General features: G+C 42.0%; 3 protein-coding genes across 4 annotated transcripts in view; 2 read left to right on the top strand and 1 right to left on the bottom strand.

Annotated features, from left to right (window-relative positions):
• Positions 1–678: 678 nt before the first annotated feature.
• On the top strand, positions 679–6,451 carry vsig8b (V-set and immunoglobulin domain containing 8b). 2 transcript variants are annotated; one of them, XM_014999547.2, is made up of 8 exons: positions 679–825; positions 1,155–1,237; positions 2,880–3,040; positions 3,141–3,339; positions 5,088–5,240; positions 5,319–5,438; positions 5,629–5,767; positions 5,856–6,451. In XM_014999547.2, exons 2-8 carry the CDS (start codon positions 1,162–1,164, stop codon positions 6,094–6,096), a joined length of 1,089 nt encoding a protein of 362 aa, XP_014855033.2. In that variant the 5' UTR covers positions 679–825; positions 1,155–1,161; the 3' UTR covers positions 6,097–6,451. The 2 variants fall into 2 exon arrangements, with proteins under 2 accessions (XP_014855033.2, XP_014855034.2); XM_014999548.2 differs by having other exon boundaries at positions 801–932.
• Positions 6,452–10,481: 4,030 nt separating this feature from the next.
• On the top strand, positions 10,482–12,730 carry tas2r202 (taste receptor, type 2, member 202). The gene is made up of 2 exons (XM_088009054.1): positions 10,482–10,781; positions 11,068–12,730. The coding sequence occupies exon 2, from the start codon at positions 11,196–11,198 to the stop codon at positions 12,180–12,182; it is 987 nt and encodes a 328-aa protein (XP_087865180.1). The 5' UTR covers positions 10,482–10,781; positions 11,068–11,195; the 3' UTR covers positions 12,183–12,730.
• Positions 12,731–21,054: 8,324 nt separating this feature from the next.
• dock5 (dedicator of cytokinesis 5) overlaps positions 21,055–27,950 on the bottom strand; it is a 66,750-nt gene continuing 59,854 nt past the window's right edge. Inside the window, exons 46-51 of the mRNA XM_014999551.2 lie at positions 27,803–27,940; positions 27,354–27,511; positions 27,065–27,209; positions 24,893–25,052; positions 24,542–24,660; positions 21,055–24,385 (exon numbers count right to left, since the gene is read on the bottom strand). Of these exons, the coding sequence (XP_014855037.2) occupies positions 24,302–24,385; positions 24,542–24,660; positions 24,893–25,052; positions 27,065–27,209; positions 27,354–27,511; positions 27,803–27,940 (804 nt within the window). The 3' untranslated portion in view covers positions 21,055–24,301. The remainder of the gene's footprint in view (positions 24,386–24,541; positions 24,661–24,892; positions 25,053–27,064; positions 27,210–27,353; positions 27,512–27,802; positions 27,941–27,950) is intronic.

Raw genomic sequence — 27,950 nt, 5'->3', positions numbered from 1 at the left:
GGTTTTAAAACCAGGAAAAAAAAAAATTCCTGTCATGCAGTTCCCACAGTGTAAGTCTTTGAGACATACTTCTTGGGTTTTCTCTGGCTTAGAAAGCATCACTAGCACTTTACATCTATTTATTGCTGCCAGTGAGCTATATTTCTTCACTATTTGTTTTATTTATTTACTTAGCTCTCATAGAGCTCATGCCGCCTCCTAAGGTTGAGGCACCCTGTGTGGAGAGTCATATCTCCCATATTAAAAACTGCTACAAACTGGCATGTCTGTCAAGCAGCTGAACGCAGGCTTTACCGCAGCAAATAGCCTGACCAATATAGATAAATATCAGCTTGATATTTTTTTTCTGTTTATTTTATAAAAAAAAGAAAAGTTGAATGACAAAACCATATAACATGCAATAAAGTTTTGAAAACTACTTCTAAAATTAGCAGGTATTTAAATTCCTGACTTAATAATTAAAAAAGAGAGTTTTATATCGCTTTTAAGTTTTTAATAAAAAAAAGAAGAAAGTGCTGCTATTTGTGATTATTTCTCGTAATCTCCCCTTTTGAATTACAACATGGAGGCGCTGAGTTCCAGTAAACGGAACTTTAAGCCCATAAAAGCAGGTTGAAGGAAGTCAGTCTTGTTCTGCAGCTCTGGGAGGGCCCACGCACATGAACTGTGATCAGTGAGGGTGTGGCCATAGTTTACAGCTGCTGAGTTTCACCTGAGAGCAAAACAAGCAAGCCTTCCTCCCTCTCACCCCCAGCAGGGACGCAGTGACAGGCCTCGGAGGACTCACATTTAAATTGGACTCTTTCCTTCCCACGTCTCTTTAAGGTACATCAGAGCTTCCAGTGTTTTTCTTTCTTCTTTCTTCTCATTGATCAACAGATCTTGATATTCTTGCGGTGCATCCAGACAGGACCCTGTTTGTTAGGCTTCTGGTAAATCATGATTTATTCCAGACCTTACTTTGTGAATTGAAAAGCTAAAGAAAACAGCATCTTCTTTTTTTTTTTGTTTTTCTTTTTTCTTTTATATGTTTCTTGTTCAGTTCACGTTGAAGGACAAAACGTTCAGAGATAACAAGCTGTGACTGAAGCAACTTTCAGAATATTTATTTATCTTCTTCTTCCTCTGCTCATAAACGTCATGTTTGCTCTCAGGGTTGCGATGGATCCCGTGTGCATGTGGCCGAAGGTGGCTGTGCTGCTGCTGCTGCTTCTCACAGCAATGCGGCCGAGAACAGGTGAGCCTCATTTCCACATCTACACAGACTGCTTTGTGTTTTTCAGATGAGCCCCCCCCACCCCCACCTGCTGCTGCTGCTGCTGCTGCTGCTGATGATGATGATGATATTTGTTTCAGTTCTGATCTGATTGGTGGATTGCATTCCAGACACTCAGAAACGAAACAAAACAAACCCACATACATAAATGCAGGTGTCTGATGAGCACCTTGAGTAACATTCATCCCTCTCTTTTTTTTCTTCTTCCTGTTGCTAAGGATCAGAGCGTTGTGTGTATAACCCTGAGAGAGAGGGATTTTTTTCTTTCTTCCATCCCTGAGAGAAAAAAAAAAATTAGTTCTTGGGCTCCTTCCAAGCTTTCTATTTCAATTTACAAACCTCACAATGACAGAAGTAAAATGCAGTGAGTGAGCCACATGCAAGCAGGTATGCGGGTTGAAACAAAGACTAAAACGAAAGCATCCGCACCTCAACATTTTCAAGCTGCTTGATTGTGCTAGAGAAGAAGGCTGGATTGATTAAGTTGTGATGCTCCCTGTGTGGAACAGTGAAGAAGCATGTTATCCACGTCAGCGGGGGGAGAGAGTGAGAAGGATTTAAATATGTTCAGCTCTTTGTATCAAGCTTAGTGACTGGGCTCACTGGCAAGCCTCCTAAAATAGAGGGGTGGGGGAAGGAGGGGGGGGGGGGGAAACCACATTGTTGTGCCCAGGGGGCTGTTTCACTGTGTAAACATCTGATTGACTAGTTTGGGCTGCTTTCCTGCCTCCTCTCATCACGTCTGACATTTCCATACCTTCGTAAATACCTGCGACACATTTTTTTTTTTTTTTGTCTGTTTTGCTGCAATCTGAAGTGTTTTTTTTTGTTGTGTTGCTTTTTTTAAATGCTGGGTTAAAGAGGGAGCGTCAACACAGGAGCGAATGATTTAAACTCAATTTTATGCACTTAGTGAAGGTTAAAGATCTAATTGTGAGAGATGTATTTTCTCACGGTCCGATGAAAAAGCTGGGTGTGTCGCAATTTATTTCTACACCATCACAACTTGTAGGTATTTTTTTTTTTTACGTGGCGAGGTAATTAAAAGTCGTTGCTGTAAACAGTGAGTCACCGGGGCGTTTCTGATCAGACGGTGAAACTGCAACCTGTCAAGTGTGTTTTCAATTTTAGTTCTGCTTTTTTTTTCCCCCACTGAGTTTATCATCATAGTTTACCAATGTGTGCATTTCTTCCGGTTAATGAGCCTCCAGAATTATATTAGGATGTAGCTCATTTCAGAGAATATATTTAATTTCAGCTATTTTTTATTTTATTTTTTATTTTATTTTTTTTGTATTCCAGCTCTAAACCCTCAATCTTCCGTTGACTTAAGAGGCCAATTAGTCTCACATCGGTACTCCTTTCCCACCCGGAGCATTCTCGGGAGCGCTGGCCCAGAGCTTGAATATCATTAAGCTGAAAATCTTGTTAATGCACTTCTGAGTGAAATTAGTTTTATTCTCTCTTTTTTTTTTTTTTTTTTTAAATCTTTTTACCCCTTTATGTGGTTTTGATGGAATTAAAATTTTGGAGGAAGGGGGAGGAAAAAAAGTGGATTTGAGGAGTTAATAAAGAGATATTTTGGACCTCCTTTCTGTCACAGAGGCGATGGTGATAACATCGTCAGGGTCACAGACTATTCAGAAAGCGGAAGGGGAATCTGTCAACCTGGGCTGCACCTACACACCGGCTGCAGAGGACAAAGGAGAGCTGGACATAGAGTGGTCCAACGTCAGCCCGGACATGACGCAAAAGGACAAGCTGGTGAGCTTCAGATCGGGGGGCTGGGCCTCAGTTTGGATGTTAAAGGGTTTATCTGAGATCTTTAAAAACAACCTGCTAACAGTAAAACTTTGCATCTCAGCTCTTGTCTTACGCAGCGGGCCAGACGCACAACTACTACCCGGAGTTTAAAGACAGGTTGAAATTTTCGACGGAACCGAACCAGGGAGACGCGTCCGTCACCATCTCATCTCTGAAGGCCTCTGACACGGGCACTTATCAGTGTAAAGTGAAAAAGGCTCCGGGTGTGGACATGAGAAAAGTTACTCTGGTTGTGCTGGGTAAGGAGGAACTTCTGCTTTTTTTTTTTTTTTACCGGTTTTACCTGTTTAGTATCTCTCCATTTGTCGCCGTCATTCACCTGGAATGTCCAAGCTCTTACTTCACAAAGGCTTTTTTTAGCTGTAGGTGTGGGCCTCACACTTCTCAAAGCATCCCTATTGGACTCAGGGAATTACAGACTGGCGACCTGTCCAGGGTGTACCCCGCTTCTCGCCCAGAACGTTAGGTGGAGATAGGCACCAGCACCCCTCCCGACCCCACTAAGGGACAAGGGTGTAAAGAAAATGAATGGATGGATGGGTGGAATTACAGTCAACATGTTCTTGCATCACAACTACAAACTTTAATATGTCTGGGGATTCTGTCCAATTAAACAAACACAAAATTGTGAAGGTAGCTTCAAGTTGGAGTTTTTCCAACATTTGCCGTACAAATTGGAAGAATGTAATGGATTCAGCCACCTTAACCCTGACAACCCTAAAGGAAAATCCAGAGGAACCAGTTGCTCTCAAATCAAGCAATTGAAGACCTGAGAGCTTCTTTTAAACAACATTGGTAAACGTACAACTTTATGAAGACAAAGGAACTCATCAGACGGGTCTGGAAGAAAGTCTTAGAGAGGTTTAAAGCAGAGTTGGGCTATAAAGCATCCCAACAACTGCAAACCTGGACTGGGCAAGAGTCACAGATCAAGTTAAAAAGTATTGCAAAAATCCTTTGTGGGGTAGAAAACCTCTGGACATTACCGTGGTTACCATCCCAAATGTGAAACACGGTGATGGTGATGTGCAGTGCGACTATACTTATTATTCAATGACTGGAACACTGGTTAATACAGAATATGGATTGAGCTAAATAGAGACTATCTCCTCTGCGAGGACTGCGACCCGAAACAGCCTGAGCTACAAGGAAATGATTTAGATCAAAGTCTGTTCAGTCAGACATAAACCCTGTTAAAGATTTGTAGTGAGATTTGAAAGTAAATGTTCACAGTTGCACTCTGTCCAGTCCGACAGGCTTTGAGTTATTTTACAAAGAAGAATTGACAAAATGTTCAGTCTCGTTTGAGACTCAGAACTACTTTATTAATCCTGAAAGGAAATTAAATGTAATTCATATTGTTCAAGCGTCTTCACAGAGTTGTTGTGCACAGAATGGATCTCTAGGAGCTGTCGGTATCCTTAAAAAAATAGTTTATGAAAACCCGATGAAACTCAGTTTCTGGCAGCAGAGATGATATTCCTCCGTAGCGCTGCTAATCCACCTCATTTGCTTTTGCCACTCCCCTTTAAATCTCTGTTCTGTTCAACTCCTGCGGTGTATTTGCCCGTAGCTCAGGTATTACTTGAGCTTTTGAGATGCTAATCAGCTGCTCCCAGTTGTAAAAATAACACCTTGTTGCAAAAAACAGAAGAGCAAAAATCATTCCAGTGGCACAGCATCCAAAACAACCTAAACATTAATAAACAAAACTCTACAGAAAGGGTAAATGTGGCACTCCCTGCGTGCTTCTAGCTTGGTAGCGTACGCAACGGTATGGCGGAGACATACTCCAAAAGATCTGGAGCTTTAAATCCTGCAACAGGTTATTCAGGAAAGTATAGACTCAGAGCAGCAACACACTTAAACAATACTTTCAGTTGGCCGATCACATGAAACCCCAACGAAGTGCTTGCCGGTCATTGGCTCTGACCTGTGGAAATATGTCAAAGAAGCGTGCTCTGAATTTCTTTCGTCTCATCATTAGTGCCCCCCTCCGTGCCGAAGTGTTGGGTTGAAGGCGGTGAGGAAAAAGGAGCCACGGTGACCCTCCGCTGTAAATCCTCCAAGGGATCCATTCCTCTCACTTACGTGTGGACACGAGAGACCGGTGGTGCGATGCCGGCCACTGCGACGCAAGGTATGCAGACCTACAGGTAACGGTAGATGTTGTTTCTTTGGTTTAGGTGTGTCCTGAAACATCTTGCCTTTCATTTAGACGTAGGTGGAGAGCTTGTGATAAAGAACCACACGGACAGCAACACCGGGACGTATGTGTGCGAGGCAAAAAATTCAGTCGGACAAGCACAGTGCAAATACAACCTGCGTGCATACAACCGTACGTCAATGAAATCATTGTGCAATTTTTACTCGGCTCATGTGACTATCCCGAAGCTACTTTTTAATTTTGATGCTGTTTTTTGCCAGAGTACTCATGTGAAATAATTTTTTTAAAAATCCCATGTAGCCCTCTTGTGAGAGAGGCTTCACAGACGTTTGACGTCTCTGCTCTGCGTCCTCTCTTCCAGCTACCGATAATGTGGGTAAAATAGTTGGTGGGGTGATAGGCGGTCTGCTGCTGTTGATCCTCCTCCTGATTCTCATCTGGCTCCTGATCGTCTGCCGTCAGAAGAAGCGCTACCAGAAGGAGGCTGCAAACGAAATTAGGTATTACATCACAGCTGGCGAGAGTTTTGGGCCCAGATGGGAGCAGGATCTAATGGAGATACGCCTTTTTGTTCCCTTGTTCTCACAGGGAGGATGTCCCCGCTCCGGAGAGCAGACCCGCCAGCAGGCAGTCAAGCAGGCACTCCAGTTTCCAATCGATGGCGGGATACCGTACTCACCAGGGGGTGCAGTACAGTTCTGTAAGGGGTCATATGCCCAGTATCCACGAATCGGGTCCCATCTACACCGGCAGCAGCAACTCGCCAAGCATAGCAGGGGACAAAGCAGCTTCTCTGAAATATGATGAGCGATACGGATTTGCAGTTTAGCTGCAAGTGTGTCTTTTTAGCAAGGCCAAAACTGTACAAAATGTAAAATATGAAAAGCTAGGTAACGGAAAAATGCCATGTGTAATATGCTAGTTACTCAAAGTGCAATCCCAGTGGGAGTGCCACACTGTGACTCTTCTCTGCATTCATATGAAGGACAGGTCCTCGTCGTTTAAGTCGCTCTTGCACACATTTTAGCTGAAACTTTATGTAAAATATATGTAACAAGCATTTGAATAATTCATTAAGGTGTTTTTACCTCCTTCATTCAAAAGTACTGTATGTAATACTGTTTTTTCTTGTTTGTTTTTTTTAAACATGTACAGATTAAAAAAAATTATTTTGGAACAGCAAAGTTTTAGTCAACCTAAAATCACAGAGTTCGGTCAGTAAGAGAAGTTGCTGCAGACCTCCAAACTTCTTTTATCCTTCAGATCAGCTCTGGAAGTGTATAGAAATATTTACTGAACATGTATGAAAGAAAACCTTCGACCACCGTGTGGGATACAAACCGTAAGAGTGATGCTTGACTCTGGAGAGCGGTGGAGATGTAGTATGTAGAGACGAATCATGTCTTTTCTTCTGGCAAAACAGTGGATGAGTCTGGGTTTGAAACATCTAAGAGAACAGACGCCTGACCTCACCGTGTCAAGCTTACCTATTGGTGTTTTTGTGGTTTTTCAGGAATCTCTTTAGTCTTATTAAAATGAACTCAAGTCTTTCGGATACTTCATCAGAAGTGTCGAAATCGGCTTTCGTTGACTTAGTTGCGTGATGAAAATTGTCATCCCGTTGGGAGGCGTCGTCCTCCGCTTCCTGACGCCAGGCTCGTTTCGATAGAGGTCTGTGCAAAGCGTTGTGTGCTTCGTCACAAGTTTGTGGTCATGTATGTTTCGCTTCAACCAGTCCGCGTCCACTAACTGGTTTTTAGTTTCCGCAGCTGATGTGAATACTCGTAACGAGCGCTTTTATCGGATGGGGTGACGAATGTATGTACATTTGTACTATTGTTTACAAAATGCCTACCAAGATTGTCTACTGGCATCTTTCATGCTCGGTCAGCATTATCTCCATGCCATGGACTATGCCGCCATGTTTTTGTCTGCCAGTGACGAAAACATGGCGGCAGGATACGTCCCCAGGCTAAAGCGAGGTGTGTGAGAATACGAACTTCCTGCAATCACGTGGCTGTTTGGGTTAGGTTTGGGAGAGGCAGACCAATACATTGTTAAATAATGAAATGAGTGCTGCAGCTCATTGATACACACACTAAATTCATAAATGTTTATGAATAAAAACTGCTGGGAACATAAGACTGAGCAGGAGAGACAAGACTCTGTAAATACGGAGGCCGTTAGTCCATAGTTGTCCGGGATCCAATTCTTGACCTTTGGACCTTTGCGACATGTCTTCTCTTCTTCTCTCAATGTCCATTTCCTGCCTGATTACTTCTGCTGCAGGTCACTAGTGCCATAAAATCTTAAACCAAAGTGTAAATCAGTCACAATCACTATCATTCTTTGGAAAAACCAGAAAAACCAAAAAGAAGTTTCAAATCCTGACCTTCGAGACTCAGCAAGGGTAAAACAAAACAAAAAAAATCTATGCTTTCAAACTCAAAGTGAGAAAACAGACAGCTCTCAAGTGTGTTTGTGGATCAATGTGAAATTGAACTTTGAGCTACTCGTGAGTCAGAGCGTAAGGATGAAGAGGTGACTGTGGTGCCCAGAATCCTCCTCCCTATGTCTCCCTCTGAATTTTTTAAGCAGAAGAAAGAGCTGCAAAATTGCTTTCTTGTGTTGTGCTTTTCCTCCAGCATTTTTATCCCCCCCAAAACAGCCACTAAACTGGTTATTAGTTGACTGCAAACAGTTGCAGCCCTAACCTGCAGCTGACATCTCAGCAGGCAGAGTCAGCACTATGCCCGCGGTCCAACCTCTTCTAAAGCGCCCTGCGATGCTATGATCCCATCTTCAGAAAGCCTGTTGAATTAATAACAGCACCTAGAATGAAGCTGGAAGTTGGTGGGACGTCAGCAAAAAAAAAAAAAAACACACCTCTTTTCCTGCTCCTCTCAAGGGCACAAGCCATCCTGTGCTAATATAGCAGGATTGTTTTATTTGTATTCGTTCAACCTTAGCTGCACCTCTGCTGTGTTTGACTTTGTCAACTTTTGTGCTTCTCTTAAAGGCAAATTGACACTTGCGGTGCAAAAAAAGATTTTCCACCATTGGCTGAAATGAAATGTTTTAATAGGAGATAATTACTTTTTGTGTGCTAATGCGAAGAAACAAGAACTGATGACAAATATGGCTGCGACGTTTACTGATGCATAGATACTTTTAATGCATCCCGTCTTTGGATGCACACGTCGTTGGTTCAACATGACACTCACTCCTCAGGCTAACTTAGAGTTATCAGTGAGCCAGTCATGCATGCTTTTTTATTATGGGGGGAAGGAAGACACCTAATGAAATCCCATAGATGGCAAAAAATATATGCAGAGGTTAGAAGTACAGATCATCATGCTGTGATGCAAAGAAGAAGAAAAAAAGTCTTGGAAATTATTTCTGCATGAAAACAATTTTCAAATTAAAAATATAGTTATGCTGATTTGTGCCAACCTTTATAGACAGCACTCACAACAAGAGGCATTATCTCTACATGATAACAGTGTTAGAGGTATAGCGAAGTGAAATTAAAAATAAATGAAGACAACAAACAGGTTCACAGTGGAGCTCATTCAGATGAAGAAGGTTAATTTTTTTTGTAATTGGAAACTTCACTAAAGTCCTCAGAGGAGCTCTCCCTCTAAAACTATTTAGCACTGGGCCAATCACCCAACACGATACCCATAAACTTGGCAGCTCTGGCATCCCGTACTTCATTGTCAACTGACGACCTGCCAAGACTTCAACTAATAATCAAACAGGCTCTTTGATGAGCTTCTAATATTTAGGAAATATATCTTCAGGGTTTTAGAAGTGAGGCCCTTCAGCTTCCCATTCTGCACAGAAAAACATAAAAATAAAAAACCTGGGAAGAAATGGGAGCCCCTGGAAAAAAACAAGCTGGAGTTGAGAGAAGCTCTCAGCTCAGCAGGCCGGCTCCTGATCTCTGGACATTCATGAACCATAATCATTAATAAAAATGAGTGTCCATATGAGATTTTAACTGAAAACAAAATGACCTAGAGAACAAATTTTAATAAAGCTGTGATGTAAAGGTTTGTAAAACACTGTTGGCAGGAGCTACGGTTGCATTTTTAATTGAAGATATTTCAACATGGCACAAATCAATTTTTTATTTTCAAACTAGTCATTAACTGTCAGAACAATCTCAGTGTGTTCAAAGTTAGAATACAGAGAAACAGCGGCACCTACTGCAGGTAACATTTACAAACCATTTATAAATCGGTTACCCCTGCTACAAAACACATAAGATTCTTTAAGTTAATTTTGCGGAAATATCATTATATTGAAAGTTTTTTAAAAATGCTAAAAAAAAAAAAAAAAAAACATGTCATACCGCAGTCGTTTATTGAAGAATAAGGGGATTTTCAGCATTCAAGGAGACACTTGATAGAAACTGACCATCTTCATCTTGGCCCAAAGTTGTTCATACTTTGGCAGATTTGAGTTTAAAGTTATCTTAACCTCACCAACATTTTTCTGCTGACTGAAAGTAGCGTCGGCGGACCTGGCCAGAACCCCAACTTTAACCTGACAGAGAATCTATGGAGAGAGTTACAGATCAGTGTGACGGCAGCCTCAGAAATCTGGAACTCATCACCAGAGACAAAATAATGTTTTGTCTCTGGTGTTTCCAAACTCTGGTGGAAACATGCAAAAAGCTTCACACACGCTGAAAGACGCCAACACAAAAATATAAATCTACCAAAGGTATGAATAATTAACAAATTTGCAAAATGACAATGTGATGTCACTAGAAACTACACCTTTACCTATGGGATGCAAACCAGTGAGCGCTGCAGGACGTCCCTGGTGAAACGGCACCTGTCTTTAGTTTGGAAACGAATAATTTCTCATCCCTGTTTGATACAGAAGCTATTTTCGTACATCCTTGGACGGTTCATCGTCTCTCATCATTGCAAGTTAAATAAATAAATAAAAATCCTCCAAACAGATAAAATTACCTTCCATTTAAAGAGCTCAGACTTGTTGAGAGTCTGTCCACAAACCTCACCTCCTCCACCGCACGGCGTACAATGATAAGGCGCCTGCACACGGACGCCTCCCAAAGGTAATTTTGTGATTATTCGCTTCCCTTATCAGGTAAACAGGTGTGCAGCTGGTCCGCGGTTTGTAAATGTGCGGTGCCGCTGCAGGAACAGCTATTTGCATGCGGCATGTGGTAGACGGCGGTCTGCGGGCCGACTCAGCAGTCATGCAGTGCTGATGGACGTACAGTAAGGTAGCCGGACACCCACAACAAGGAAAAATCCTGCCCAGCCAGAGTCCATGCAAATGAGGCCTCACCACTTACCTGAGGTCAGAAATTAGATGCAAATTAGATGATTTGATATAAATCCTGGTGAGGGAATTTCTGACTCAAAGGGCTTCACCTTTGACAGGAGAATGCTTCACTTGCAGATAAAACTACTAGTTTAAAAACTTTTAGAGTTAAAAGAAGTGGGAAATAATTCATCTGGAGCTTCATTTCAGGTAAAAAAAAAACATTTTTTGTAAACATTCATTGCCTTATTTACGCTTAATTTGCACGTTACCGTCTAACTTTCTGATTAAACCGTAATGGAAGACTTTATTTAAACCTATTTGGGTCTGTTTTCTGTATTTCAAAAGCCAAAGATGAGGTTTTTGTCCCGAGGCGCCCTCTCTGACAGTGACTGTGGCCAATTTTATTCTGTCACACCAGTGATGAATCGTCTGGTTTGAAGTGTGTGAACCTAATTTTTTTTTCTTTGCCTCCTTGTCATCTCTCTGAACGCAGCGAAATCGAGCCGCCGCAGAGTTCCCCCGCCCCATCCCCCCAAAACCAACAAAGACGCCTGACGCGCCGTTATTGAATTACTCTCAGCAGTTTACGGCTCCAATGCGTTCGGTGCCGAGAGTCCCGATATGTTCGAAATAAGCAAATTGGCCCTGTGGGTGCTGACGGGCCTGACGGCCGTCACCACCATCTTCTTTAACGTCTACATCTTTCTGATGACTCTGTGGAACCAGACGGGGAAGAAGGACAGGAGTCCCAGCGAAATCATCATCATGGCTCTGGCGGCGGCCGACGTCACCTACCAGCTGATGTGCTACGCCTGGATGACCATGAACGAGGTGGACAGTGACTGCCACATCGTGAGGATGTTCTACACCGTCCTGCTGGTGATCATCTCCAGCCTCAAGTTCACCATCATCTGGGACACGAGCTTCCTCACGTTCTACTACAGCACCAAGCTGGTCAGCACGCCCAACCACTGCTACACCCAGATCCAAGCCGCCATCCTCAAGCACGCCACCCTGGCGGTTTTTGTCATCCCGCTGCTCGGCCTGGCCACCTGCATGCCGATCCTGGTGGTGTTCCACATGGACAACCACACCCAAGAGGCCACCAGCGAGATGGACTGCGGACTTCTGCTGCCGAAGTCCACCACCGGTCAGGTCTACGATGTGATCTTCCTGCTCCTCTCGGACGTGCTGCCCGGGATGGTCATGCTGAAGTGCTGCATCTCGATCTCCGTCCACCTGGTCATCCACCTGCGCCACATGAAGGCCAGCACCAACGGCGCCCACCCGCCGAAGCTCGGCTCGGAGATGCGGGTGGTCCAGATGTCCTTGGCCCTGGTGGGGAACTTCCTGATCTTCCTCGCCGTCGACCTGTACGTCAACTACGACGTCGTGGTGAAACACAAGAACTCCCTGGCCGTCACACTCTTCATCACGTCTGTCTATGCGACCGTCACGGCCATGCTCCTCATCTACGGCAAGAAGACTCTGTGGAAGACGATGATACACGACATCAACACCTGCCTGGACGCGTATCCGTGTTTGTCCTGCCTGAAGCTGCCCAAGCAAAAAGCTCCACCCGGCAGTCCTCCAAAGGTTAAAAAATGAAAATGCAGATGTTACGCCACCTGTCTGTCACATTACAAAGTAGCGAATAACTACAATTGTAGATAGCAAAAAAAAAGACAAGTTAATTTGGTAAACTCTGAAATTTGCTAAAAAAAAAAAAAATTGAAAATTTGTTAACTCAGAAATTTTGAGACTAATCTCAGAAATTTTCTAGAAAAAAAATGGACAATTTTAGATTTTTCAAACTCAGAAATTTCCATTATTTTTTCTTCTAAAAAAATTATATTAATCTCAAACTTTGAGTTTTTTTCTAGCAATGCTTTAACTTTTCAATTCTGAAATGGTCACATTTGTAGGTTAATCTCAAAATTTCTTTCTTTTTTCTTAGCAAATTTTATACCTTTAAACTTAGAAATTTTCTTGTTTTTTCTAGAAAACGTTTGAGATTAATCTTTTTTTTCTAGCAATAATGAGTTCACTGTCGTGCATGACTGTAAATCAGAAGGCTATGGTAAGAAAACTGTAAAAGTTTGGAAAGTGTTTCTGTTCTGACTTTAATCCCCTCCAATAAAATCCAGTTCAACCAAGCTGTCTGTAGGATATATTTTGTAGATAATCCATCTCCACAGCAACTCTAAGGGCCTTAGAAGAACATCAGTCAGTTCTGCCCAAAATTTTAACAAAGGTCAAAAATCCACATTATGAACAAACATCATCATGAAAACCAAGGAGAAGCAGAAGACACTGCAACTGTGTGGAAGAAGGTGCTCTAGTCATTTGAAAACCATTTTGAAATTAATTTTTGGCCTACATGAAAAAAAAAACCCCATTATATATGGTTGAAAACTAATGTTGAAAATGACTGTGATGGTCAGAGTTAATGAACTCCATAAACCTAACCAAATGTTTACCTGCTGGTACAGTGGGTGAATAAACTTTTGTAGATTTCTATGTATAAAATATGTTAAAAAGAAAAAGAAACATGCATCATTTTAATCCCACGCTAAAAAAAAAAAAAAAAAGAGAGAAAAAAAACATTTCTTTGTGTTGTTCAAGTTCGCGGTCGTATAATGTGACGAAATGTGGAAAATGTCAAGCTCCATGAAAGGCAGAGCAGCTTTGTGCTGAAGGTCTTTTCTCCTAACTGCTTCAGTAATGACTGATGTCCTGCTGCGCCGCAGGTTCCCGAGTGAGAGAGAGAGAGAGAGAGAGAGAGAGAGAGAGAGAGAGAGAGAGAGAGAGAGAGAGATTCAGTTTGTTTGCTTGTTAGGGAAGGAACAAACGCCGACCTTTTTTTTCTTCTTTTGAGCAGACAGGTAACAGCGCCACGCCACGCCACGCAAATCACAACCTTATCTACCTCGGCGCGATAAGTGTTAATATTTCAGTGGGACAAATAATAGGCAGGCCCGGGAAGTCTATCTGCGAGCATGGTTGGCTGGACATGATGCAAGTCGGTGCCCATCTTAAACGTTAAAAAATACATGTGGCCGCGGTGAGAGCACAGAGCATATTAATAAAACAAGACCGCACACACAACCTGATTTTTTTTCCTTCTTCTTCTTCCAGGACAGAGTGTTTTCCTCAGCCAGGTCCCCTCTACCTCAGTGGGACCGCTTGTAGCTGGAAGTGTTCCAGGCCGAACACCCTCCGAGTGAGAAAACAGAAAAATTGATAAAGAAAAGCAGGTCCTCCTCCTCCTCTGCGTGTTGATTGGCTGTCCTTAAGACTGCGCGTGGCTCCAGTTGACAGGTGTGACTGTGTAGCTTTAAATTTGTGTATATGTGTGTGTGTGTGTGTGTGTGGGTGTGTGTAGTGAGGAAGCAGAGCGTCAAAGTGCACTCAAGCGCCAAAAAAAAAAAAAAAACTTTGAGTAAACAGAAGTTTCTTAAGAAAAGAAAAGGCGCGCGGCGGACTTGTTTGCGATGCTACATTAGCTCACAGCCTTTGGCACCACCTAGTGAAGTTCAAAGCCGGGAGACAATAATGCGGTTAATCCGGCTACACACAGAGGGACGGGGTGCCTCCAGCAGTCAAGTGGACAGTAAGAAAGGGCATATTTTCCTTTGATGCAGAGGGATTAAGTTGTGCCGAGGCCTCTGCTTTCATAACCAGTCTTTGTAGGCGTTCAGGAAGGAGCTGGGTCCAACACGACAGAGGCCAGAGCTGGTCAAAAGGAATAAAAATGCTGATCAACATGGCTCCACTTAACACAAGTAAAACAAATCCAATCTTTCACTAGATAATAAAAAAACATCTGTAAGATCAACTTATAAAATGAATTTTTATCTCTACATTGTAAAAAAAATTAACTAAATATTACAGTTACATACAAATAATTCATGGGTGAATTATTCATCCTCATCCATTTTTACCAGTGAGGATGACAGATTGATCATTTTAGCATAAATCATTGAGCTATTTCACATTTTCGGAAAGGGACACTTCTAAATGTTGGATGTGTGACATTTTTCTAATGGAGATTCCTCAACCTTGAGTCATTCATTTGGATCCCTGTCCAACAGAAAACTCAAGAAGGAGCTGATATTATACAAATATAAGCTTGTTAAAAAAAAGGTATTTTAGGATATCCAAGCAATTCATGTTCCAATAATTTACCATGTGATACAGAGTTCTGCAGATCATCACCAACTTCAGCTCTTATATACTTCAGCTGCAATAACTTCTATTTACAGCCGCTCACCTTCAGCCCACATCCCGTCAGCAGCAGCTTTAACCCGCCTGGTAGAAACATTAAGGAGAAGCAGAGCGAACAGCCAGCAGGTGGTACCGGGTGGTACCGGGGCTTTGAGCTGTGTCGCGACTTGCGGTGACAGTCGCAGAACCGTGTCTTATATCAGGATATCTTATATAAAGACAGACATTCTTTATATCTGTTGGTAGGACCGACTCAGACTGCCTGTAGCGAACCGGACATTTAGCAGCCTGATGAAGTTAAAGTCAGAAGTTTTCTCTGCAGCTGAAGTGTTTCTGTGTTTATGGGCAAAGGCAGGTTTTTTCCCCGCTATTGTGAGGGCTACTACAAAAATAAACAGAAACCGTTTTTCTAACTTCATCAGACCTACGTTTTTATTCACAAACCAGTGTATAAAAAATATTCTTGCTCATAATTTGGTAGTTAGAGGGCACAGATCTGCCCCCCTCATCCTCACCATGGGCCCGGTGTCTGAACAACATGGAGACTCTGAGAGTTTGAGGGCAGCCAGACTAGTTTATTTTTGCTAAAATATTATATTTAGCTAAATATTATTGCTGAGGGCCGCAAGCAGTCCTCCTGACACACAAAAAAAATAAAAATTTAAAAAAAAATTTTTGAAAAAAAAAAAAATTAAAAAGGGCACTAGGGGCATCAAGGATAAAAGAGACAGGGGCTCAAACCCCTTTCACCTCTCCACCCCCTCTGCATGTGCCTGTGTTTATTTGGATGTACAGGTGTTTTCCAAGTCTGTCATTCGAAGTCTCCATTTGGCGTCTCAAAATGGCACACTTTGACAACACCTGATATACAAACTTCAAATGACTAACTCCTCAGTACTTCAACATACAGTCATCAATGAGGCTCTAATAAAAGATAATGACCAGAGGAATCATCTGGTAGACACATTACGGAAATGACTTAGAATTATATAAATAAAATAGCATATCTGGAGTGGTGTTAGCGTACAGCCAGACCTCCTCCCCCTTCTTGCAATACATTGTCCGTTTGCCCGCCCCTATCCGTCACCCCCCCCCCCCCCACACACACACACACAACAGTACGCTAAGGAGGCCAGTCCTGACTCTGAGGCAGGTCCAGACTCAGAAGTAGGTCCCGACTTAGAGGCAGGTCCTCACTCCTCTGAGTGGCCAAACTCAGAGGCCAAACTAAGACTGAACAAAACTCAACGTTTGTTCCATTCTTAGAGGGTTCTTGACTCTGAGCATCATCTGAATTATCTCCACAACAGAAAGCATGTTGAATGTACTTCCAGGCCTTTCTAAGATGGTCTTGTGGAAGATTAGTTTTCCTAGGACGTGCCAGGGTTCTTTTGAAACACTGTATAACCTTGTAAATAGCTATTGGGTTTTTATCATCTTAAACAGCAATTCTCTAACTAAATCATCATTGCCTGAGAGAAGTTGAAAGATATCTCCGCAGAGTTTTCTTTCCAGCTTGTCAAAAAAGACAAAATCTATGTCCTTAACTTCTTCCCAGAGTTTAGGAGCAAGCTTTTTCTGGACAGGTACGGTGTGCTTCATTTTCTAAGCGGCATATCTAGGTCTATGACTGGACTTGAACATCAATCGCCAAAGAATTTTTTCCACCATATTTCTTCTTTCCTCTTCGGTTCCACGTTTGAAACCCGTCTCTTTTGCGTCCCTCAGAAATCGTTCAGGGTCCATACCTGCCTGAGTATAATCCTCACTCAGGCAGTTTTCATCTGCCTGAGTAAATGTAATTTTGTAAATGTAAACATTTTGTAAATGTAAACATTTTCTTTGAAGGAACAGGATTCTCCAGGTGATGTTTGAATTTTTCCACAATAACTTTTTGTCCTCCTGGGTAATCAAGAAGTCCAATTAAATGCAGTCCAGAAGCGAAGTGTAAAGCATCTCTGGCGAGGTTTTGGAAAATCTGTTCACTCAGCTCTTCTGAGAGAACATCCACATTTAATTCTCCTGTTTCTCTCAAAAGTTAAGATCATGGTGGTCTTCCAAAAATGTTTCTCTGACAAGATGCAGTTGGTCCGTCCGCAGAGTTTTCAATCACTTTCCAAAGAAGTTCTTTTTTTTCCTGTAATCCGGGGTTGTTTCACCAGGATGGACTTTGTTGGAGAACCTTGTTTTCATGTGTTTCCAAAAAAAATGAGCTGTGAGTTTTCGTTACTCATCTGTGTTGAGCTGAGCTAAAATGTCCAAATGATTTCTGTGTTAACTGACCTGAGAATTAACTGACCAGTTGGTGATGTCATGGACTCTATGACATCACAAAGTCATTCCTCATGACACAGACATCATTTAAAGTCATGCTGATGACATTGTTGTCAGCAGCATGGCAACTGTTGCTAGGGGTAATAATAGCATGCAGTGAGCATGTGCTATGAAAAACAATAGAATCTGTGGCACTAAATACATTATTCCCACAAGTCTGAACTGGAAGTGATCTGCACAGCTTCGCCACAACAGGGGGGTCCAGGGAACCAGTGGCCCCTCCACTTTACCGCCTTACACATTTTTATTTGGTTTTCTCCACGGCAGGCCTGCTGGATGCTTCTTTCTGTCGTTAGTGTCAGAAACTTTTCCATCTCGCTCTGCCGCGTTAGCTGGAGGAGCAAATGAGCTTGATGAATTTGAAAAGAAATTATGAAAGATGAGCAAGGAGGATGACACTTCAGCAAATTATTTCAACTTTCATATTATAATAATGATTTAGTAGATAAATTTTTTTTTTTTTTGATAATCTTTCCTCCGGCCCCCCCTAGTGCTCCCTGGTGGCCCCCGCTTTGAAAACCACCGCTACTAGAAAACCAGTGTTTCAGTTCAACCCTCAGGGTTCTGGTCGGGTTGGACAGAAAATACTGTGGATCAGTAACTTCAACAGAATCTGATGATAATCTCTCAGAACGCTAACGGCTGGCTGCCGCTCTCTCTCTCTCTCTCTCTCTCTGTCTTTCTGGATGTTAGCAGTTAGCATATAAGAACCAAGCGCTCCGTTTCCACTGCTGGATGGGGTTCTGCTGACTGGAGAATGAGAGGTCGCGACCTTTTTCAGAAAACACTAAAAGATCACACAAGAGCAGAAAACAGAAAAAAATACAACCACATTTACGCTACCTAAACATATAGTGGACGTGATAAGTCAACAGTTTTGGTGCGTTGATCATAAACTTCGGTTTTTACTGAGTGGATAGAGGTTGGTGTTGAAGTTAGCGAACTTAGCTTTCTTGTATTTTGTTCCAATCATGAAATGAGGATTGGTCTAATGAAGAACAAACTTTGAATGTTCTTCCATGCGTGTGTGGGTTCTCTCTGGGTGTTGTTGCTTCCTCCCACAGAATATGCATGTTAGCTTCATCGGTGACTCTTCATAGTGACGTGTGTGTATGTGTGTGTGTGTTTCTATGTTCCCCTGCATTAGTCTGGCATCCTGTCCAGAATGTCCTCTGCCTCTTGCCCATTGAAGAGACGGATTTGGGTAGAAATAACAAAATTAGTATTAAAAGTACTTAAAGGGAAATGAGGTCGAACGTTCAGAGTATCATTGCGTGATTAAAGGTCTAATCAAGAGTTCGATCAATGTCTTGCTCCCGTGTTTCTTAGTCTGGACAGATTCTTCCCTGACTTCTCCTAGTAAGTGCAACTTTGTGACATCACCAGGCACCCATCTGAGAATATGAATTAAGGATTAAGGAGACAGTTTCAAAACAAAACTGGATGAGGTTATGTTTCTGACTGCAACTTGTTTTTGCGCTCAAGGTTACCGATATGTAATATTCTAAGGAGACTTAATTTCAAGTATGTAATCCATGTTATAAAGGAATATCCACTCATAAATTAGCCGAGTTATTTAGAAAGCTTAGAAAGCTTATTCTCTGAACAATGAGAATAAAATCGCTTACTTCAAGTAACAACTGTATAGAGATGAATCCAAATAAAAGGTTTTTAACATTACAGTTTTGACACTCAGAAAAGTCTAGCTATATATCTATACATCTTCTGCAAAAGGATTGCCAGGGAAAAAGTCTGATTTCCAGGGTTTACAGCCAGTGCAAGTGTAGAAATTTAATATCAAGTGCTGACTAAGAGATTACACATTAATGAATTCCATTCATCTTGAGATTAAATAATACATTTTTAGATCTGAAAAAAAAAAAAAATCCTTCTCAATTCCAAATGTTTCAAACTTTCCTATGTAACAAACGTCCTCACGTGGTTCATTCCTCTCCAAGTAAAGCGTCCTGCTTGTTTTTCCCTAAAACGCATCACAGCAGCTCGTTTCTCCATGCAACACACAAAGAAGCTGTGTTGATTTAAAAAAAAAATAAAGGAAAAAAAAAAACATGCTGCTTCAGGGAGACAGCTCTGTGTGTCCCTTGGACAGACACAGCACCAAGCTGTGCCTACAGTTTACGAGTAAACACACACACACACAAGGGAAACAGAGCAGAAACGGCACTGAAAGGCTGTGGTTGAAACTATTACCCTGACCTGAACGAATTTTTACAGAGATGATTTTCTTATTCTGCACACAGGTATCACAAAACCTCCAGCAGAGCGTACATCCAAGATGAGACCGCTGGAGGAAACTGCTGCCCGATAATGAACATTTTTATATATAGGTTCCAGACCAGATTTAACTAGAGATGCTTGTGCTCCCTTTAAAAAACACAAAAACATTTTGGGCTGCTTGATGAGCTTTTTAATCCAGTTTGAATGCCTCAACGTGTCGAGAATCTGATGAAATGAGTTGAACGCACATCAGACGCTGTATGGAAAACGGGACTTAAATGCTACATTTTGTCATGTCACATTTAAAACTTTTTTTTTAATCATTTGTCAAATAAAAGGTGTGGTGTGGTGTGCGTCTGTATTCAGGACCCTGAGTCGATGCTCTGCAGAACCACTTTCTGCTGCAATTACATCTGCAAGTCTTTTTTTTTTTTTTTTTTTTTAACCAGCCTTGCACATCTAGAGACTGAAATTTTTGTCCATTTTTCTCTTTCCAGTGATCAGTATCATCCTTGTGCTGCTGTTGCTGTATGCATGAGGGAAATGCAACGGCTCTGCCAGATGGAAAATAAGGACATACGAATGGAGATAAGGAACTTTAATACCAAATATTTTAGCTTGTTCAATTTGTGTAAAATTCAGCGACAGCCGTTTCTTTACTCACCTGGATGATGCGGCCACATCTATAACAGTCCCCGCTCACCTGGGAGCGCATTTGTGGGAAATGTTTGACAGTCATGTCAGAACAGGAAGCGACCATCTCCAAACGTTACCTGCAACGGAGGATGCAGTCGTCCAATAGGTGGTACCGCTCCTGCTGAAGTATTACTACTTCCCTTTCAGTGGAGCCAATACTGTGACTGTACTAAATGTAAAGTAAACATGATTTTTTGTCTTAACTTCTCTGAATAGTTTGCAACTGTGTTTAACAAAACACATTTCCGATCTTAAGACGGCGAAGGAACTCAAAGGCACGCAGACGGAGGCGACTGGCCTGACGTCAACCCGAGCTGTCAAAGAAGCTGGAAAGACACGAAAAGGAATAAAAAGAACGATACCGTTACTAATAACATGCTTTTTTTTTTTTTTTTTTTTTTATCAATTTAGCATGAAGCTGTAAGCATGTTGCATTATGCAGGCCCACTTCCACAGAGGAGTTCCTGAGCATCTAGTTAAAGCTGGCAGCTACAACACCGCTCTGTTTGCATGAGCGAACATCAGTACAAGTGTTCATTGCTCCTGAGGTTTCCTGGCAGAGTTATCTCCCTTACCTCACAATCTGACAGGAGGGGTACAGGCCATTAAAAATCCTGATTAGCCAGACCCGAGCCACAACACACACGCACACACACACGAACACAAACGCGTGCGTCCTCCATAAACATCTTATAAACCCCACCCCAGTCGATAACGAACCGAGTGTGAATCACCGTGAGCTACAGCGGCATCATTTACCTTCATCTGACCCGTGGTATTTGAAAAGCATAAATCACCTGGGTTGTTTTTTTTTTATGCCGGCTTGTTGGATGTGTTGAAACTGAATGTGTAATTTGTCACGCTATCAGCATCCGAACCACTATCCGAGTACCCACAGAGAATAACCTGTGTTCTCTGTGATTACACAACTGCACTTAAGCAACGGAGAGGAAACACTTTTCAAACAAAAGGAGACATGCTGAGCTTGTTTTTTTTTTTTTAAATCTTTATTTTATTTCAGTCAACAGCTTGTTCATTATAAAAAATATCACTATGTCTGTAGAATCATCGTTCATAAACATTTCTTGTTTTTAAAGAAATCTGCACTATACAACAACATTAATCCCTTGTAAAACATCAGTCTAAAAATAGAAAAATAACAGCAATGATATGATTATTCAGTTCTATTTGATCTCCATCAAAACAGCATGCACTCACAGATTCAGCACCCTGAAGGCACATCATTTGTATTGCTTATTTAAAAATAACAATAATTATAAAAAAAAAAAAAAAAGATTTACAGTGTTCGGTAAAATGACTTTGCTTCCAACATAATGTAAACACCCGCTGTGCAAATCTCTGAGAATTTTATTTATTTTTTTAACAGAAACAACACCTGAATTTTCAAGCTAAAGTGACCTCCAGAGTCATTTTGTATTTATGGCTCCGTTAAAAGTCCCAGCAAAAAAAAAAAAAAAAAACACACATTCGGAAACTTTGCTCATTTACTCTCCTGACAAGAAACTTTTATGCCCCTGCAATAAATATTTACCGAGAGCCTGAAGCAGGCATGCTCAGCACGGCGACTGAGGACCCAAACCCTCATAAACGTGCTCATTAACAAGATCTAATTTGGGTTTTATATCATTTTTAAAGGCCGTGCCTCTCAAGCTGTGCCATCTTGGTTTGCCTTTAGCGTGACTGTTAGGAAAGTTTGGTATCAATTACTGTATTTGCACTGAGTTTGTGAACACACCAAATAATGTAGAGGCAAGAGGCGATGAGAGCCAAACAAAAAAAAAAAGACTTATGAAGTTCATTTTTGTTCTAAATAAAAAGTAGCGGAGAAGAGTACTACAGCTTCCTGATAAGCAGGAAGTAGCTCTGGTAGCTAGCATGTTATTTACCTCTTGTGTCGTACCTTGGCTCTAACTCAACTGCTCTCCTTTGCTGAGTTGGAACACCAGTAAGAGTTGCAGTAAAGTTAAGAAAAATAAAACGATAAAGGAATTGCTACTCAATGAATCGGATATTCAGGCTAACCGTAGTTAGCAAGGGACGCTAACAGAAATGCATTTTATTTGGACTTTCAAATACTTTAGCAGTATGTTCATCAAAAGAGGTCGCATAATGTTTGTGCAAACAGTTTAACAAGATACATCTGAGCTATCAGTCAAGCATGTGAGGCAGCCATATTTTATGTTGGAACCTGTGATTTTTTTCCCCACTCAGAAATTCAGCATCTGGAAATCGACTATGGAACTATAAACTTGCAAATTCCTGAACTAAGAAGGTTTTAAAAATAAATTATCTTATTTCGAGGGTCATACGGGCTGCGATAAAGTGAGAGAGAGCAAGTCTTTCAGCAGAAGCAAGTGGGTCTAACAGAAAACGCCAAAGTTGCTATGTTTGATTCTTTAAAGCAGTCAACCTGTCCATGAGAAAGGGTGGATTTGGACATTTAGGCAGCTTTTTGGAAGTAGAGACCTGCATTCTCTAACTGCAGATTTTCTGATGCTAACCATGCTAACTGCTATAAATGCGAATAAAAGTTGCGAAGTCGATTTAAAATGTTGATTTGTAATCATTGTGCTTGTTTGCAAATCTTAAAAAAAGCAGAATGATGCTGCTTTGGCTTCAAATATAAATAATGACTGCTAACCTGGTCACTTTGTCCCTCTTTCTTGCGCCCACTTACCCGTAAACAGACAATTTCAAAACGTATGTGGTGCGTTATCCACTTGCCTACATTTTTTATACATGCCATGTTTTGCACATGGACAAAAAGTATATTTCTATTTATTTGGTTTGGCCATAGTGGTGAAGTATTGGGATGAAGATTCATCAGAATAAAAAATAAAAGTACCAAGTTGAAACCACATTTGTGTGCTTTTCCTGAATAAACAAGGTCCATATATAGAGGAGAAATGACCAAGTTCCAGAAAAGTTAGAAATGTATGCATTTGTTGTTTGTTACAATGCAACACTGTTTAAAAGAAATCAAAAATACTTAATAGGAAAAATAGACCCAGAAAACTGTTTTTCTTTCATGACACAATAAATGGAAAAAATCCAAATCCTGTTAAGAGACCATCAACATGCTTGTGAAGATGATTTAGCAAGATGGTGGATGTTATAAAAAAATTAGAGAACCATTGTCTAAAGGCGTATTTAGGGAGCTTCAACACAACTATACATAACGCTTGGGAAAAAAAAGTCCGTCAGGTTTTCAACGTCAGGTTTCGCACAAAGCAGACTAAAAGCATCTGACGTGAACGAATCGCAGTCACAAGAACCAGTTTCGTTTTGTCTGCTTTTATGGCTGCGGCTCTGTATTTAAGCAGGTTTGACAGTGGTATCAAGTGTTTCTTTCCCCCCCACCCCCCCCCATTTCTTTTTTTGACAACACTTCCCAATAAACACCACCACCTACTGCAGCGTAGTGTATCAACAGGTTGGGTTCGACGTAAGCAACAAGCGCAGAATCTGCAGCACATTCAATAATGCCATCCAGTGTCTGAAACCTTGGCGGGTCGGAATGACAGGCTGCGCTAACAACAAATAAAACAGGAACACAATCGACAGACGCAGACCAACTCCGCTTCAGACCAACAGTTACCTTCTGTACATGGTAATCCCTGCATATTAGTCAAGTTTGACATTTATCTAATGCAGCTCTTTGTATAGGGGATGCTGTTAAACAGCTAGAGGGAGAGTGAGTCATCCAGTGTCGCTCCATACACAAACATAAAAATAAAAACATGACGCTGTACCATTATTCATTCCATTTGTTTGCCACTAATTAAACAGAAAATGCACTGCTGTGACCCATCTTGAGGGAATGAGTCTTTCATTACCTTAATAAGCCCACAGAGCCTAAGACTGTACCTTAAATCACATCCCAAATCATGCATCCGGTTCTGCTGTTTTGACGACGGATCCTTCCCATCCCAGCTTAACGCTACGATAATTACTCAAATTTAAGAGCGGAGGACAGCTTGGAAGTAAAAGTGAACTGAAAAGAAGCAAATTACTCAAACAAAACAAACAGAAATAAAGAAATCAAACCAGCCCTGCTTCTCCCCTCCACGTTCCGGTTCTCTTCTGTGACCCCCACTGTGGCGTCTCCGTGACGTCTAAAACGAAGCTGCGCTTTCATCACAGCCAAATCAGGGAATTAATGAAACTCCCAAGGTCGGTGCGTAGGTGTTGCCTTACTGGGGTGCTGCTCTTTACGAGGGGAACATCGACTTTCGAGTCTTCGGAGGAGGCGGGGGAGGCTTGTTCTCAATTTTCACAGGTAGTGGAGGGACGAACTGGTTGGGGGGAAAAACACAGAAGAAGGTTCATGTTAAGACTTTAAATATAAATAAAATACAATTTACAAAAAAACAAAAATGGAGTATATTCACATTTACTAGCCATTAAATATGCATAAGGGAGGGGCTGTTATTTCCTCTAAGCAGATGTACCTCTGAAGAGCCGGCGAGGTTGTCAATCTCGTGCGGATGTTTCTTCGGAGGCATGGGTGGGGGAGTCCCTGGGGTGTCGATGGTATTGGCATCGTTGTCGCTGAGGAGTGATGAATAACCTAGCGAGGGGGGGGAGGAATAAAAACTCTTCAGACCACATCCATCTGTGAATGTGTGTGTGACCTGATTAGCTCTGCAGACCAGAATGTGCTTACACACCCCAGAAAAAAAAAAAAAAGAAAAAAGTCTGCCAGGTTCCCCCCCTTTATTGTGTGGAAAAGCAAAACTTAAAGAGGGGGAGAAGTGGAGTGTGGTGCTTCTCAGAAGAGGAAGGAGCTGTTCGCTACGTACTGGAGCTGCGCGGCGTGTTTGGAGTGTGCGGGGAGGCGGCGAGCGGGCTGAGTTGGTTAGACAGGCTGAGCTGGGATGAAACGCCCTGGAAAAGGGAGAGGGTGAGCCGTCTGTCACCGAGCTGCAAACTTTTGGGTCTCTGCTGCTTGTCTGGTGAAACCTGGGTGGTGATGGTGGTGGGAGAAAAAAAAAAAAAAAGGCGTGAAGAAAATAAGAACTCCAAGAAAAGCACAGAAAACCATAAAGAAGTTTTTCACTATTACACTTGGAATAACTTCAAACAAGCAAAAGCGCTCACACTTCACCAAACGTATTGGTATTTTATATGACAAATCAAGACCAAGAGCCAAACGGATGAGAGATGAAAAGCGAAGGGATACATGGTTCTGAAAATGAACACCACAAAAGTGGACTTTTGAGCCCCGTTTCCTTCTGGACCCCTAAATAAAATCCACTGAAACCAGCTGCCATCAGAAGTTAGTTAAACGTGTGTAGCTTCATCTCATGATGAAAGACCCAGATTCAGCTAGAGGGACTATTTGGGTGCTGCAGAATGACATGGAGAGATGTAGAGATATTTATAGCAGGGTAAAGTTATAACAGGGTTTCTGCACCTCAAATTTAAGACTTTAAAGACCATTACGAACACAACTTAAGAGCTATATCTCCACAGAAATCTACCAACTTTGTCCAAATGACTGGCGATAAATGTGCATTTGCCCAAGACAGTCACAAAAAAAGCTAGCTAGTTAGCTTTTTATTACTAGCAAGGGTATGCTAGCAGTGAGTTATCGTCTCAAATCACAGAACGCAATGAATAAGTCTGAGCGCGACTCAAACTTTTGCCTGACAGAAAAGTTCCACAAGAAAGAAACATAGATATTTATGTAATGTGAAATAATAAAAGATTTAAGACCTGTGGATTAACTTGTTAAAGGCCAACTTACTTTTTAAAAGAATTTAAGAGATTTTCAGGCCTTGAAAAGTCCTTAAGACTTTTTAAGGATGGGCAGAAACCCTGGCTCTATAAACCCGCCACATAACCCTGAACACGATACTCCCTTGGTGAAACTTGATTGTTGCTAAAGCTAACTAGGGTTGTTTTTTTTTTGTCAAAACTTGCCATAAACTAAACCATTTTTATTGCTTTAACAAGTCAATCATGATCAAAACAATTTGGCATTTTTAACAAAAAAAAAAAAAAGTACCAAAAGCAAAAATGAAAATGGATTTCTACAAAGTAATGACAAGTACAAATATTTCACATTAAATAAGTGACTGCATAAACGTTCACCCCTTCAAGTCAGTATTTAGTAAACGTGCTGCCAACCAATGTGTCTCCATTCTTCTGTGCAGAGCTGTTCACTCTCTGTCATGTTTCGTGGGGATTGGTTGCAAAGTCCTGCCACAAATTCTCTATATGATTGAAATCTGGGCTTTGACTAGACCAGAACATCCGCCTCACTGTCATCATTCATTTCTGTGTTTTGGGTTTTTGTCTGACTGGAAAACAAACGTTCTCTGAAGCTGAAGTTCTTTTTTTTGTTTGTTTGTTTTTTGCTGCATTCACTTTACCCTCTACCTTTACGAACCTTCCAGGGACTGCTGCTGGGACGCGTCCCCACAGCATGATGCTGACACCGCCGTGCTTCACAGAGGAGATGATGCGTTTGTGGTGAAGTGTTTAGTGTCTGTCAAACATAGCGTCTTGTCTGATAGCCTTGGAGACATTTTTTTGTGTCCAGCCCCTTACTTTTACGTTTCAGTACGCTTTTCTCTGATTTGCTCGGAGCGTTCCTTTGACTTCATGCAGGGGATTCTGATTAATCGGAGATTGGACCTTCCAGCCATGGGTTTTTTTTATAACACAATGACTGCACTCAGGTGATTTCCATCCACACATTGTGAGAATATTTCTACCACTTGGCTGGACCTTTGTTCAATTAGGTCAGTCACTTTAAAGGGGGTTGAATATTTATGCACTTATCTCGTGTTAAATCTTTTCATTTAAATGCTACTTTGTAGATTTGTTTTAGTCAAAAAAGTCAAGTTTTGCCGCCTGCCATTGATATGTAAAAGCAAAATGAAGGGTAAAACATTCGAGAGGGCGAGGACTATTTATAGGCACCGTGTAACTGTATACAGCACAGTAGCACAGACATAAGGCCTCACCTCATCTGCATCCGACTTCTTCTCCAGCAGCACTTGAGATTTGCTCACGCTCCACTCCTTTCTGTTCTTCCGAGCGATCCTGTTGTCTTCCTCGGAGCGCGACAGAACAGAAACCCTGCGATCACCGGGACAAGCCGACGAGGAGCTGTTAGCGAAACCACCCCGGGCACGGACACAGACGCAGGAAAATGTGAAACAAAGGGGACAAATGACTCTGTTTTATGCGAGAACAATAAAAGAACACGTCTGATTATCAGTCGGGGCGATGTGAGGATGTGGCAGCACTGACTCTTGGGAGGAGGGCCTGTCCGAGGAGCCGCTGGAGAGGCCCGAGGACGTGCTCGACAAGGTGGACGCGGTGGACATGCGGCGCAGGGTGGAAGACATGATGTAGGGCAGGACGACCGAGCCCACGCGACTCTTCTTCTTCTCAGTCAGAGAGCAGGGCTGGGACACACAAATGGGATTAAGCGTCACCGGGGTGCGGATGAAGAAGGGAGAGAGAGAGAGAGAGAGAGAGAGAGAGAGAGAGAGAGAGGGGGGATCTTGGCAGGAAGATTCAGAGTGACAGGCGAGGCACAGGATGCAAAAGCCTGGCTAAAGGAAGATTTATGGTCCTGTTCTAATATAATGTACACTATCCCTTTGAATGAGAAGCATTTGATAGGAAGGCAAGAGGGCCAATGGCGAAAGTTGGCACCCCGCTGCACAAAATCAAGTTTGCAGCTGGCAACGCACCAAGGTTATGACGCCGTACAGCTTTTCCACTTTCTCCCGCAGATCTCTGAAGCAAGTGACTAAACGATTGTGTAAGGGCTTCAGCTGCTCCGTCGCCTTCTCCCCGTGGATGCGAATCCCATCTTCCAGGAGCGGGATCTGTTGGGAG

Source organism: Poecilia mexicana, unplaced genomic scaffold (genome assembly GCF_051168715.1).
Source record: "Poecilia mexicana isolate PSO_F unplaced genomic scaffold, ASM5116871v1 scaffold_9, whole genome shotgun sequence".
NCBI classification, from domain to species: Eukaryota; Metazoa; Chordata; class Actinopteri; order Cyprinodontiformes; family Poeciliidae; genus Poecilia; species Poecilia mexicana.
This window is presented reverse-complemented; position numbering and strand designations above follow the sequence as displayed.

What these genes read in the sequence shown, in the direction of transcription:
- vsig8b (XM_014999547.2), top strand. Translation starts at nt 1,162, where the DNA reads ATGGATCCCGTGTGCATGTGGCCGAAGGTGGCTGTGCTGCTGCTGCTG. An exon ending in TGACGCAAAAGGACAAGCTG is followed by an intron (nt 3,041 to 3,140) that starts GTGAGCTTCAGA and finishes TTTGCATCTCAG; the next exon opens with CTCTTGTCTTACGCAGCGGG. An exon ending in CAACCTGCGTGCATACAACC is followed by an intron (nt 5,439 to 5,628) that starts GTACGTCAATGA and finishes CCTCTCTTCCAG; the next exon opens with CTACCGATAATGTGGGTAAA.
- tas2r202 (XM_088009054.1), top strand. Translation starts at nt 11,196, where the DNA reads ATGTTCGAAATAAGCAAATTGGCCCTGTGGGTGCTGACGGGCCTGACG.